The 15,802-nt window shown below is 31.4% G+C and overlaps 1 protein-coding gene across 1 annotated transcript in view; it reads left to right on the top strand.

The window, feature by feature from the left end:
- Positions 1 to 7,509: 7,509 nt before the first annotated feature.
- The window catches only part of LOC145329368 (gastric triacylglycerol lipase-like), a 15,873-nt gene continuing 7,580 nt past the window's right edge, over positions 7,510 to 15,802 (top strand). Inside the window, exons 1-7 of the mRNA XM_080173452.1 lie at positions 7,510 to 7,673; positions 9,069 to 9,200; positions 9,713 to 9,794; positions 10,161 to 10,252; positions 10,633 to 10,777; positions 11,188 to 11,312; positions 13,202 to 13,305. Of these exons, the coding sequence (XP_080029578.1) occupies positions 7,586 to 7,673; positions 9,069 to 9,200; positions 9,713 to 9,794; positions 10,161 to 10,252; positions 10,633 to 10,777; positions 11,188 to 11,312; positions 13,202 to 13,305 (768 nt within the window). The 5' untranslated portion in view covers positions 7,510 to 7,585. The remainder of the gene's footprint in view (positions 7,674 to 9,068; positions 9,201 to 9,712; positions 9,795 to 10,160; positions 10,253 to 10,632; positions 10,778 to 11,187; positions 11,313 to 13,201; positions 13,306 to 15,802) is intronic.

Raw genomic sequence — 15,802 nt, 5'->3', positions numbered from 1 at the left:
GATAAAATCAAGTTTTGATGCAAGTAACTTTAAAGAAGTTTTGTTTTGATTCTTTATTAATTATCAAGTATAAATTGTTTGTGGTGTATTTGTTTTACGATTTATCTGTGGAGGGTCGTGGTACCCTCCCCAAAAATAGTTTTTAACCTTTCCAGAATCTATGAAAAGCTCCGTTGTAAAGGAGAACCATATCGGTTCTGAGTTAAGCAAGATACATACAATTACACAAATAGACATTCTGTTAATACTTAAGAAAATAGATAAATACATAATAAAAACTGAGACAGTTTAACAAATGCATTATGTATTATGTGGGTTGACCTGATTCAAAAGATGTGGAGCCTTTTAGGCAGCGTCTTGATTCTCAGGGAAATAAGGATTAAGACAATGGAAAATAAATTAATATACATCCCCGATGAGTATAAACAACTTATAAGCATTGTTGATTAAATTGTTAGTTAAAAATTTGATTATTGAAGCCAAAGTTTTAAGGCAACGAATAAGATAATGTAGTTATAAAACTTTGGGTATCAGTGCAATTCACAGTATAATGTCCCCTTCCTCTCTGCGACAAGCATTACTGTCTTGATCAAAGTGCATCAACACACACAGGGAGAGGGTAAGATATTCACTGATTTTCTTGAAATAAAAGTAAGATGCTATTTATCTGTGTGTTTGAAGCTTAAGATCTCGTTAACCGCAGGAAAGATATTGTTCATCTTTACACTAAAGCTTCTTATAGGTCCAAGAAGTTCACAACTATTTTGAGGTAGGGTACTCTCTCAAGAGAAATTACATCTAGAAAAAATACTACCCGAATTTTATTTCAGTTTGCTTTTAAAACTTAAATAGAAGACTTCAGCCAAGTGCCTTTGAGGACTCCATGCTATTAAACTTAAATACTTTCAACTTATAATTATGTACTACACTCTGCAAAAGAAGTTTGTCAGATTGTCATTTGTCCGACCTAGACTATGAACAAAAATAATGTTAAAAACGGTATTTACAATGACGTTATATTATAATAATATAATATTCTAATTTGACGTCATTCTAAATTCTTCGGCCAAAAGTTTTAAAATTTATCCCCTCTTTTTATAGGAACTATAAAGAGCATTACTCGGACCAGGCAACCATCCATTTTCACAACGGCTTATATATTTCTAGTTATAGCTATTCTAAAGTTGTAGCTGTGCTTTGTTTTTTTAAGATTATAGCTGAATTGGCTGTGACAAAATACAGTGCTACCTAGCTCAAATTTTTGGGTGCAGTATAGTTGTCTCTTTTTGAATAAAAGCAAAGAACATAACATAACATGTACCAGAGTCAAAACTTGAGAAATAATTTTGGATTAAGAATGCAATTTATGGTTAGATAAATAACAAAGTTGCAACAAACTCTACTTTTCATATATTTGATCTTTTGAACTTTTTGATTGCATAGCTACTCTAGCTCTTGTTATACAAGTATGTGTTTATAACATTAAAGTAAACTAATAGAGGGGGCAGTGGTTAATATAACTGTATGTTCACGGGATGGGGACACTGTGCCGACTTTCAATTGTGTCCTGGAATATCAGCCAATAGCGTTGGAAATAATAACACAGCCAAGTTGCAAGTTGCATTAAAAAACAGCAAGAAATTTGCTACTAGACAGAAAAGGTTCCCAACACTGGAATCAGGAAGTTGTCTATGTAATACATCTATACTTATACAGTTGTTTTAAAATTTTAGTATAGCACAAACTGTTCCTTCCTTTAGCTTACCGGTGCACAGTGGGCCAGCAGGTGTCAAAATACAAAAATTGGGGGGGTATTTGGTTTCTTGGTATTTATATTTTTTTCTTTATATGACTAAATTACATACATTAGGGCTTTTAAAAATGATATTTTCAAGGTCCAGGTGTATTTCTGAGTGCGTCCAGTGCCTAACAAAGTAGAGTAGGGTCGCATTCTTTTAAGGTTATTTTTGACCACTACCAACCCTTCTTCAATTCAAGATTTCTCAGGCTAATGATGGCCGATTTTCGAAAAATCAAGCTTCAGATAAACGTTACAACAATTGTAATCAGATAATAAAAGTAAAACTAGAAATAAATAAATAAAATGGTATTTAAACAATCAATTATATAAAAAATATTCCTAAAATTTTGCTTATTTTTAAGCATAGCTCAACTTTCAAAGCTTGTAGCAAATTTTGCCCAGACTTGCCCGGTCTAAGATCTTAACTCTCATAAAATTTAGCTCATTCATAGGCCAGGAGAAAAGATTTTAGCTGCAGCCGTTTGCAGCCGTGCATTCTAGAAAGTTTTAAAATTTGCTGGTTGAATTTTGAAAACTACAATTTTTACGTACGTTAATAATTTGAGTTGCGCATTTTTTTCTTCAAATAAACCTAATATTATATGTGTAAATGTGACAATTTTGTATACTCTCATTTTTTTTCTCTCTCTCTCTCTCCCTATCTCTCTCTCTCTCTGCCTCTCTCTCTCTCTCTCTCTCTCTCTCTCTCTCTCTCTCTCTCTCTCTCTCTCTCTGCCTCTCTCTCTCTCTCTCTCTCTCTCCTTCTCTCTCTCTCTCTCTCTCTCTCTCTCTCTCTCTCTCTCTCTCTCTTTCTCTCTCTTTTTTTCTCTCTCTCTCTCTCTCTCTCTCTTTCTTTCTCTTTCTCTCTCTTTCTTTCTCTTTCTTTCTCTCTCTCTCTTTCTTTCTCTCTTTCTCTTTCTCTCTCTCTTTCTCTGTTTCTTTCTCTCTCTCTCTCTCTCTCTCTTTCTTTCTCCCTCTCTCTCTCTCACTCTCTCTTTCTTTCTCTCTTTCTTTCTCTCTCTCTTTCTCTCTCTCTCTCTCTCTCTCTCTCTCTCTCTCTCTCTCTCTCTCTTCTTATAATTCTCTCTTTCTGTGTGTGTGTGTGTATGTGTTTGTTCATAAGTGTTGATGCTACATAAAACTAACCCTTACAATATGAAGTCCCTTAATTTATCCCCCTTCCCTATAAAAAAAGCATTGATGTCCTTGTATTATGTCCTGAAATAGTGCAGAAATAACTAATTTTATGTTAACAAGAATGATAACATCCATAAAGCGAAGCTCTCTGAAACGGTTGGACAAACGAATATTACCATTTGTAAAGCTTGATATTAAAAACCTGGCGTAAATGATAGCATACCTGTGTGTTCGATTCTTGTTACACCATGTTAAACTAATGACGTTAAAAATGTTACCTTCTGCTGCTATGTCTGATACATGACACTAATAGTGAGAGTAGGGCATCATTACTTAAACGTTTTTTAAGCAAACACAGGGAGGAAGGGACCATTAAACCATAAATTATACTGATACCCAAAGCTTTATAACCCCGTGGTATAATTTGTTGGCTCAAAACCATTCATTGAATTTTGTTGTTGGTCCCAAATTTCTTATTAATAATGTTATTCAACCTGGTTAAATTTGTCAGGGATCTTAATGGATAAGACAAACAAGATTAACATTTCTGTAGATTAAAATTACCCATTAGTTGAAACATTTAGAAGCTTTTATAGAACTCAAAGTTAATAAAGGTACCCAAAGTTTTTAATCCAGCGAATAAATAGGCATAAGTTTAAAACTTTTGGTATTTGTGTATTTAACATTCCTATTCCCCCTCCCCCCGAACTTTGTTAATTTATTATCATTATCAATATACCGTCCATTGTCTTATCCCCTGTGATCCCTGGATAAAATAAATTAATAATATTATATAATTAGTTGTGGAGATATTTATATTGATTATTATGGATTTTGTCATCCTTGTTATTAATGTTCCTCAGTCTAGTTTTTTCAAACTGGGTATTTCCCCCCTCCCCAGTTAAAAATGTTTGAACGCCCTTGAACAAGAATGAAAACCATGCATCTTTACAAAGTAAAAACGCATTGAATACTAAGATTCTTAGATAGTACCCTAATGTTGGAATTATTATGAAAAGTTTGAAATCGATTGGACAATTATAACTTGTCTCAATTATTAAAAGGAGCTATACGTTTTGAACGGACAAACGGATAGAACGACCGGAATTATAGAAAAGCTTAGCCTTTAACAATTGTTGCTTATGCATAGCTATACTACTATTCAGAAGTCAAAAGGGATTAGACAATGGCCAATAATTTGATGTACATCCCCAATGATGATACACAAAATTACCCCTTCTGTAGATTACAATTATTGGTTAAAATGTTTGGACACTCAACTTTCAGAACCAAACAATCAAAATTTAATAATAAGTCCCCAAAGTTTTCGAGTCAATGAATAAGAAAAAGTTATTATAAGACTTTGGGGACTAAAGTAATAAACAGCCCAATGCCCCCTCCCTCCCAAACTACTATACTGCTTTTTCCAGAGAGAGTGAGAGGGGACAATGTGTTTAATACAAAAGTCCCCAAAGTTTTATAAAAATGTTTTCTAATTCCTTGGCTTTTCAACTTTAGGGGGCTTTAGTTAATTTTGATTAGTTGTTTCATTGAGTTGAGTGTTCAAACGTTTCAACCAATAATTGTGAAATGAAGTTCTGTAGGTTAAAAAAACCCGCGAAAAATACACCAAAACCACATGAAGGAGTGGTTAGAGGTGAATTGTACATGAGAGTAAAGTTGCTTAAAATTTAAAAATATGAAATTGTTCTTTTTGTGTTGAAACTGTAAAATGAAGTTTGGTAGTAATTTAAAAGAAAAATCCGCGAAAAATACACCAAAACCACATGAAGGAGTGGTCAGAGGTTAATTGTACATAAAAGCAAAGTTGCTTAAAATTTAAAAATATGAAATTGTTCTTTTGGTTTTGAAACTGTAAAATGAAGTTTGGTGGTAATTTTAAAAAAATCCGCGAAAAATACACCAAAACCACATGAGGGAGTGGTCAGAGGTTAATTGTACATAAAAGCAAAGTTGCCTAAAATTTAAAAATATGAAATTGTTCTTTTGATGTTGAAACTGTAAAATGAAGTTTAGTAGTAATTGAAAAAAAAATCCGCGAAAATTCCCCCAAAACTGAGTATACACAAATAAGCAAATTTTTAGTTTTTGCATAGATAGACATTTCATGTTTTACAATTTTTTCTCTAAAACCAATAGTTTTTGAGTTATTGAATTTTGAACCGTTTTGGCCAATTCTGGCCCACTGTGCGGTGGTGGTATCACTGTTAGTGCCTAGTCGGGGTGAGAAATGGGTTAGGGGGGTCAAGGTTTGATAGGCACTTTGAGGGAAAGCACCAACTTGATGTTTTATTAAATACATAATAAGATATATAAGTTGGAAAGAATTTTAATGTTAGAGGGAGATTTGAAATCTGCACCAAATTTTAAATTTTTTTTTATAAAATTAATTTTTTGTATAATTCTTTATCTAAAAGCGGAATTACAATTTAAGCACATAAATTTTGACCAATAGGATAGGTGGATTGGAAACTACCCGCGCTCTAATTGGTTGAAAGATGTACAACACTTAAGCTTCTCCAATCAGAGCGCAGATAGTTTTAAATCCACCGATCACAGATGTCAAAATTAATTAACTTAAATTGTATTTCCGCTTTTAGATAAAGAATTATACAAAAAACGAATTTTATAAAAATTCCTTAAAATTTGATGCAGATTTCAAATCTCCCTCTAACATTAAAATTCATTCCAACTTATATATCTTATTATGTATTTAATAAAACATCACTGTGAAATATTTATATAACATACAGTGTCTTTTGCATATTATGTAAAACTTTTCAACTACAGCAACTTAATGAAAATGAGCATCCCATTTCTCTTCAAATGCTCACATTTAAAAACATTAAACCAGTAAATTTACAACAATAAACATTATGATATATAAACTGTATTTCAACCTTTTGCAAAAATATTACTATGACTAATTCAATTTTTAAACTTTCTCTAAGCTTGTAGTCATAGAAACCTTTTTTATAGTTTTAGTCATGTTATTATGAGCGAAGCTCTTCTATAATTCAGATACATACGTATGATAATATATAGTATATATGTACAGAAAATTTTTAATAATACAAACTAAATCTTCTTAAAATCTAAAGCACTGTATCAAATTGCGCTTTCTAAGTTTGATGAACCTAAGCTTTGCATAAATATTTATTCTGATTGTTTAAAAACTTTGGGGACTTTAATTAAATCTAAATTAAGTGGTAGAAACTGCATGACTTTGTCCAATGTCCACACTATTTAACTAAACATTTTTTTTTGTCTTAATCCTTCGGTAAACTTAAGAGAGGGGAGGGGGGCGCTGTACATTGCACTGGTGTCTTAAGTTTTATAACCACGTAAGTCTATTTGTTCGCTAAAAACTTTAGGTACTTCCATTTTGATAGGTGGTTTCTAAACTAGAATTGCCAACAAAAATATTAAGAAACTGAAGGGTGATTTTGTTTATAAGCATTGAAGAAGTATATCAATGTATTGTCTATTGTCTTATCCCAAAGATCTCTGTTATATTTCGGTTACATTTGACTATGTTTGTATAGAAAAAATGTTAAACTTCACAAAACCAAAGAATTATATTTTACCACGAAATGTTTACATATAAAATAGCATGCAATATACAAATATTTGTTTGTAAACTTTTATATTGTCTTCAAATTTGCACTGATTTAAAGGTAGAGGAGATCAAAGAAAATTAATACTAAACTTTGGGAACTTGATTTATTAAATTTTGAGTGGTTGGTTGCAAACTAGCAGTGTCCGACCTTTTCATTCAATAATTCATGTATATCGATTTATTGTCCATTGTCTTATCCCTTAATAAGACCCTTTAGAATGAATTTGAGAGAAGGTTCTTTTTAGAATAATTAAATACTGATTGATTGCCTCAACCCGTGCCTCGAGGGAAGGGCCAAACACCCAAAGTAAATAATAAACAACTAAATAAAACTAACTCCTTATTTAGTGATATAATTAAGAGTGGAGCTTCTGTGCTTAATAAGGCATTTTTAGGGAAAACTCCTACAATCTTTATGGAGCACTAGAAGACAACAAATATAATCTTGTATTTATTTGGCCTTAACATTTGATATAAAAAAGGTGGATATTATGACAGAGGAAATTATGTCTTCAATTTAGGTTGCTAATATACACCTTCTTAATTGGTCAGTATGTTTCTCCAGTGAAAATGGCGGGAATTGTGTAAAATAGGGTTGATGGGGGATATCGTTATTTCAGCCAGCTGAAAGTAACATTTTATTAGAGTAAGCGAAAATCTGGAGCAATGTTCATGTAATTATACATCGATTGCCTTAACTCTTTATTTATCATTTATAGTTATTGTTATCAAACTTGTATTAACAAGAATAATCACATCCATAAGTGTAACATCTAGAGCAAACGTACACAATGTTAGAAAAAATCAGTATGTTACAATTTTGGCTGGAATCGTCGTTTAATATTAGTCAATCAACGTAAGTTTAAACCTCGTTTGGTCGGACGGACATACAATTATACCCAATTTATGTATAGAGAAGCTGCGCTATAATAAAAATTGATGATATAACATGATAAGATATCATAACAATTATCAAAATTAGTCATTTCTTGACTCTTAGTGATACAATGATAACATTATTGAGAACTAGTTGTTGCCTTTTCATATTGACGTTATTTGGAAGTATTTTAATCAATGCTGATTTCGAATACTCAGGTATAATTATTTCTCGCATCGTATTATAAACGGCTTTCCGCGGATATAGAATGTACAATTATAAGATTAAAACTAGTTTTTTTGGCCCCGAGGTGCCGAAGGGGCTAAAAACTAGTTTTAATCTTATAATTGCACATTTTTATATTCGTAGAAAGCTGGATATAATACGATGCTATACATAGTTTTTTCGTATGGATGAGAACCGGTTCCTATCCACCGGATTCGAATGAATACGAGAAAATATTTTCCAGCATGACGTTGAAACCGATTGATATCCGCTGGATTGGAACTGGAACTATACTAAAAATTTATTTATAGCATCGTATTATAGAAAATTGAAATAAAAATCATAAAATTAATGCCAGTTTTGTTATCCCGGGACTTTACGATTAAAAAAATAAAAATCTGAAAATTTATATCAGATTGTTTTACCGAGCCTTCAGCCTCTCCGGGCTAACAAAACTTAGAATTAAATAATACAATGGAAATTTTAAAAGAAGAACGGGGTAGATACTGTATTGTAACTGTTTGATTTTTAGAAACAACGTCTTTATTGTTGCTCAACAACTTTTGGGGACTTTGAATTTTGATTGTTTGGTTCATAAAGTTGAGTGTTCCAACGTTTCAACCACTAGTTGTAATCTACAGATGGTGTAATTTTGGTTATAATTACAAAATTACCCCTTACAATTAGAGGTTGAAACGTTTGTACACTCAACTTAATGAACCAACAAATCAAAATCCAACAAAAGTCCCCAAAGTTGTTAAGCCAACGAATAATAAACATTATTACAAAACTTTGGCGACTAGTGAAATAAATGGCTCAATGTCCCCTCCCTCCCTGAGCCGTACAATATTTTTTCAAAGCGAAGCTTTTCTATAAGTAGGGTCGGTACGTACGTCCGCCAGTCCGAGACGGATAGCTTTTTTCGTTAACTTAGGCAAGTTAGAATTTTCCTATCAATTTCAAACTTTGCATGGTGATTCCTGTAGTAGTTCGGTACGTTTTAGAAAGCGTAGCAACTCTATAAACATTATCAGTATGTACGTACGTCCATTTTAAACATATTGATTTTTCTACTTTTTTAACAACAAATTTTTATGTGATCTAATTATTTGATAGAACTGATTTTTGGTACTTTGATTCCTGGGACAACAAAGTACAATATTAAAAGCGAAGCAACTCTATAATCAAGTCCTAAAAATGTAAGTATGTCTATAAACATTATTCTGTATTAAGCAGTTTTTTAACAAATTTACTTACAATTTTGCTTCGACTCTTATACATTTATATTCTGATTATTTAGTTCTGACACTATACAAGTGTTAATGTCCGTTTGTCCTACCGTTTCTGTGCTTCGCTTTTTTGGATATTATCATCCTTGTTTTTTTTAGAAAATGAGGTGCAAAAGATTCGCCGGTACATGTACGAGATGACCATCAAGGGATACGAAGAATTTGATAAAAATGATCATTATCCCAAATCTACCATCAACGTCAACAAACCTACAGATCAAATTATAGCAGGTATATATTATATATAATCTATCATTAAAAATGGTATATTAATATCTTATTTAAATATAATTCCTGATTGTAGAAAAAAGGGTACAATAGTGACTTATATTTATTCATCTTTGATAAATACCATTTTTGTCACGCAAGTATCCTATCATATTTCTTTTATAGGTAACCTTCATATAGTTCCTGTAATGATTATAGGTCATTCTATTTTCTGATTTAAATCTTTTTAAAATGGTTTTAAGCTATTTTATTAGCCATGATTCTTCGAATAGATAGCTCCTAGAGGCTAGGGGCTTTGTCACTAATTCAAACATTTACACTTATAGTTAGTTATAAATATGAACAAATAGATCAGGAAATTATTGTACCTTTATGTTTAACCCTAATCTATCAGGGGGGGGGGGGGGGGGGCGGGGGGTAACCAACCAAACCTTCTCCCAACTATTTAGGACGCACTGAGGATCCGATATTTAGTGGTTAAGATCTTATTTTTACAACCCTGTTTATATTTTCAGAAGCTGGGTATCCATCAGAAACACACACCCTGGTCACTGATGATGGCTATATTCTCAAAGTTCACAGAATTCCCTGTTCAAGGTAAAACGCAATAGTTTGTTTTGCTGAATATTTGTTCTGTACTCCGCCACATGCAATTCTTGCCTTTTAAATGATTTTTATTTGTGCAAGTTTATATTGAAGTCTCTAGCGGCACTTAAGGGAAGGGGGAAATGTTACCCTCCAATTAAATTTGCTTTATAAGGAATGGCATTTCTATATGGGCAATTTCTCTTGGAAGGGTGGAGTAACCTCACTCATAATAGTTATAAACCTTCCCTTGGCATATATAAGGCTTCACAGTAAAGTTCAGTAGTTAGCAAGATCCTTTACTACAGACTGACACACATAGAGGCAGACATACATCCTGTTATTGTTATATATGGATTACTGTATGAATTTATGTAGAAATGATGTTGACTATGGAAAGAAGAGACCTGTGGTCTTTCTGCAACATGGACTTCTGGCATCTTCTGCTGACTATGTACTCATGGGTCCAGGTATACTGAATTTTAGAAAGAGACATGGCAATACTAATGTTAATAAGCTACAATATCTCCACTATCTTTTTACCCGTGGCATTAGTTTAAATGATAGCATGCCTTCTTGCTATTAGAGAGATGTCTGGTTTGAATCTGGATCAGAGACTTTAAAAATATATACTGTTGCTATGTCTTGCCCAAGAGATGGGGGGGGGGTGTGCTTTAGCTCTACTCATTACCCTGCACTGTTAGGACTTACAGATAAAGGTCATGCAATCAAATGGTAGTTGGTCTGTTGAATGTTACTTAACCTGATATCCTACAGTGTGCATCCCATTGCAAAGGGAAGATGCCCATCAACAATACTCTTGCAAGTTAGTAAGAATTTTTTTTTTCAGGACATGCCTTGGCCTATGAGCTATCAGATGCTGGGTATGATGTGTGGATGGGTAACTACAGAGGAAACACGTACAGCAGAGGCCATGTCAATGATACATTATCCAAGAAGGATTATTGGACCTTCAGCTGGGATGAAATGGCAAAGTATTGAATTATTTGAAGTCTTACCTCAAAGTGCTTATACTATACCTACATATATGAGCGACAACTTTTTATATTTTTTACCTTATGAAATATTTTTGACTGTTTTTTTTATAAAACGGCTTGATTTATTGCTTCAAGATCCATGACAGATCTATATGGGAAATAAACGTCTATAAATGAGCTCGAGTCTTCTAATAGTAGAGTAATTACTACTCATAGTGCTCTAATAATCCTAATTTAACTCTCATTGACCAAAGCGATAAGACCTTTATTCTATTTGTTTATGGAATGAATTAAGCTTTTCACTTCATGTTGATATTTGAATTACATTGAAGTACCTAATTTTGATTTAATAAACAAAAAAAATGATTTTTTCAACTTATGCTGATGAATATTTATTTAAATTTTAGGTATGATTTACCGAAGATGTTATCACATATGCAAAAAGTGACAGGGCAAAAACAATTCTTCTATATTGGGCATAGTATGGGCACTCTGACATATTACACAGCTTGTAATTATCATCCTTGGATAGGTAAATATTCTATAATTGTTTATCTATGTTCATTAAACTTTATATACTTATTTATCTATGATAAAATACTTCTATATTGGTCATAGTATGGGCACTCTAACATATTACACAGCTTGTAATTATCATCCTTGGATAGGTAAATATTCTATAATTATTTATCTATGATAAAATACTTCTATATTGGGCATAGTATGGGCACTCTAACATATTACACTGCTTGTAATTATCATCCTTGGATAGGTAAATATTCTATAATTGTTTATCTATGTTCATTAAACTTTATATACTTATTTATCTATGATAAAATACTTCTATATTGGGCATAGTATGGGCACTCTAACATATTACACTGCTTGTAATTATCATCCTTGGATAGGTAAACATTCTATAATTATTTATATCTATGTTAATTAAACGTTCTATACTTATTTATCTATGATAAAATACATCTATATTGGTCATAGTATGGGTACTCTAACATATTACACAGCTTGTAATTATCATCCTTGGATAGGTAAATATTATTTAATTATTTAGCTATGTTAATTGAACGTTCTACAATTAGTTTTCTATGATAAAATACTTCTATATTGGTCAATGTCATAGTATGGGTACTCTAACATATTACACAGCTTGTAATTATCATCCTTGGATAGGTAAATATTCTATAATTATTTATCTATGTTAATTAAACGTTCTATACTTATTATATGATAAGTAAACGTTCTATAGTTATTTATCTATGATAAAATACTTCTATATTGGTCATAGTATGGGCACTCTAACATATTATACAGCTTGTAATTATCATCCTTAAATAGGTAAATACTCTATAGTTATCATTATATAATAAGTAAACGTTCTACACTTATTTATCTATGATAAAATACTTCTATATTGGTCAATGTCATAGTATGGGTACTCTAACATATTACACTGCTTGTAATTATCATCCTTGGATGGTAAATATTCTTTAAGTATTTATCTAACATTCTATAATTATCTATCTATGATACAATATTTTTATACTAGCGGCTACGCCCCTAGAGGCCTCTAGTGGCATTTAAATGTTTTTTTTTTATATTTTAAATATCTAATTTGAGAAATTATTTGTCTATGGTCAATCAGCTGTTAAATTCATGTCTCTACGCAGCGCCACTACGCTATGTAGAGACATTCATACGCTAGCGACACTATGCGGCAGGGATATTTCCCCCAAAATAGTTATAAACCTTCCCAGGACCTCTGATGAGAATCTACCCTGCTAAGGAGAACCCGATCGGTTCAGCGGTTAGCGAGATCCTTCGGTACAGACACACAGATACACAGACACACAGACAAACAAACATCCTGTTACTTTAGTATAAGGATTGGGCATAGTATGGACAATCTAACATATTAAACTGCTTGTAATTACCATCCTTGGATAGATAGATAATCCATAGTTATTTACTATGATAAATCAAACCATTCTGTGGGCCCTAACCCTGCACGACTACCCGGTACCTAATATAACCTAATCTAACTTGACCTAAAGTAATCAACAAACAAACATCTACCTCTTCCCCTAATTTTAAATTTTGTTTTAAATAACAGTTGCTCAACAGAGTACTTTGATCCTCAATAAGGCTATTACTATTATTTTCACTGCACCGATTAATACATAGGGAGAAGTACCTTGTGCAATATGGCATAAGATTGTGAGTAAGCTTTCAATCAAATGCGATTATTAAGTCTAACTGTTATTAATATGCGTTTAATTATACTATGTGTTTTTTCAATATTAAGAACAGTAAGCATTAAAAATCGCTTTTGATTGGAAGCTTACTCTAAATTTTACGCAATATTGCACAAGGTACTTCTCCCTTTTATGAGTTCTATATTTTTAGGTGAATCAACAAGATTAATGGTCGGATATGGACCTCATACAGTTGTACCACACCTGTTCAGTCCACTGTTCAGGGTTATGGCGGATTATATCAATGATATTGAGGTATGTTTTATTCTTTAGACTGTAGTAGAAGCTACTGTATAACTGGGGAATGTCCGTATATCTGTCTCAAAGAAGATAAAGTATAGAATAGAATCCAGGTAGAAGATTCTGCCTGGCTATTGAATAAAATTTGTATTATGTGCAAAACAATGTACAAAATTGAAGTTAAATTTTAAATATGAATTTAGTAAAAGAAATATTTGGACAAAAATAACGATTTAAGCATTTTCAATGTATTTTCTTTTTATTATTTCAGTTTTGTCCAAACTGGACAATTGTACAATTCAAGTTTGTAATACGTTTTTTATTTCACAAGCCAGACTTTTCTTCAATTTTCCAAGAAATATTTGAGGTTTTCAATTCTATACAGTATACACATAGCGATTCTAGAGCAAGAAACTTTAACTTTCAGCAATCAACAAACGAAAACTTCAGTCCTATGTAATTTTGGGTCCAGAATCTTAATCTGTTAAAACTAAAATCCTATGTCTTCCTATTTGCAATAAAATCGCATTAAAATTGCAACAAATATTTGCGATACCTTATTTTCATCTTATAAGAAATAATAATCTATTTTGCTAAAACAAAAATTAAAGTTAACCATTTATCAAATACTTTCATATCTTTAAATTTGCACAAAAAAATATTTTTTTGCAGAATAATGCCATTTTTGTCAGCGATATAAAAAGTCTCCTAAAAAATAGATTGTTAGAAAAAAAGGTAAATGTAAGGATTATAATATGTTTTTCTGAAGTCATTTAATAAATTTATACAGTAAAAACCAGAATTGTGCAACTTATTTGAATGAAAACCAAAAAACGTAATTTGCAAAAAAATTGCAACCCCTAAATCACATAGAAAAATAAACTTTTAACCAATCTAAAGTAATATGTTTTAAAAAACATTAAAAAATATTAATCTTTTATTAAATGAAGTTTTTTTGAAAAGTTCTAATTAAATAGAACAGGGCAAAATAATTTTTTCAAAATGTAAACATACACTTAACTATGAATATTTCTATAGTTTTTCTAAAACTTAAAAATCAAATTGTACTCAAAATCAATATTTTGTTTGTTAAATCTTCTTGTGGCGAGATTTTTAAATGTTACTTTTTCATACGTATTGAATAATCATAAAAAAAAGAAAAAAATTGCATTAAGCCGATTCAAATATATTAAATATTTCCTTATTAAGGCAGCAAAATAAAAAAAGGTGTAAAATAAAAATAATTTATTTTTATTTTTTAAGCTGTCTAACTTTAAAAAAAAAATTATAACACGATTTTTGCAAAAATAGATAATTTTTCATTAAAAGGAAGTTTTGTTTACTAAATCAGCTGTTATCAAAGAATATACAGTTTTCTTATGTTGGGCTAAGAATAGTAATTTCAAGTGATCGACAGCCGCACACAAGCCTCAAATTCCGCAGGTGTGCAAAATAAAGATTTTAATAAGGAGAATGGCTGTTAAGAAACATTTTTAGATATCCAGCTTAATTCTAAAGTTATAATATGACGATTTCACTGATGCTTACCCACAGCTTCTAAACCCTGTTATTTCAATTAAAAACTATATTTATATTAATAAGATTAAGTTTGAAAATTGCATTAACATACTTGGATCATAAATTTAGATCGCACTCTCATTTCAATTGTGTGAAAATGAAGTTATGCCCCCTGTTCCCTCCAAACAGTAATTATTTGGACGCCCCAAAAATAGACATTAAAAAACAAGAATGACAACATCCATAAAAGTGAAGCTCTGAAACAGTTGAAAAACGAAGTTTAACACCTGTAGATTGTCAGAACTCATTAATCAATATATAAAAGACGAAAAAATTGTAAGTAAATTTGTTAAAAACTGCTGAAATACAGGATAATAATCATAAGGAAAAAGGATAAGAGGATGAATACTCACCCCTTTTTCATGGTAAAATACTACTTCTCCATCCCTAAATTTAGAAGCAGACGAAAATCAAAAACCGCCCAGGGCTTTTTGTAAGTCGATCATAAATAATAATGTGAATAAAAAGAAAAGCGATATTTAGCAAACAGCCGTGGGCGGTCAGAATCAGCTGAATGTTCATTATGAAAAAAATTTCCCCCTTTTTAGAAATAGAAGGATTCATCTTTCATGAACAAATTTTTTTAAATAAAAATAAAATTCTATGTAATTTTTAATTAAAACATTTAAACGAAAATATCTAATCTAATATTCTTGCCCTAAATGTGGAAATAGTAAAAAGTAAAAAAATATTTTTAAAATAATTTTTAATCCTCCCATTTGAAAAGTAGTGGAATAGCAATAAATTTTAGCGCGGCAACAGCGCTAAGTAGGCCTCTAGGCCCACTGCCTATTTTCATCTTCTAGTTGCTTCGATTACTCTCTTTTATTTTTTTCTCTATGATAATAATTAAGGACATACATACATTTTTAGGAGGTGATTATAGAGATGCTTCACTTATGGAATTGTACTTTGTTGTCCTAGGAATCAGTAT

This window comes from Acartia tonsa, chromosome 10, assembly GCF_053477335.1.
Source record: "Acartia tonsa isolate MP-2025a chromosome 10, ASM5347733v1, whole genome shotgun sequence".
Lineage (NCBI taxonomy): Eukaryota > Metazoa > Arthropoda > Copepoda > Calanoida > Acartiidae > Acartia > Acartia tonsa.
This window is presented reverse-complemented; position numbering and strand designations above follow the sequence as displayed.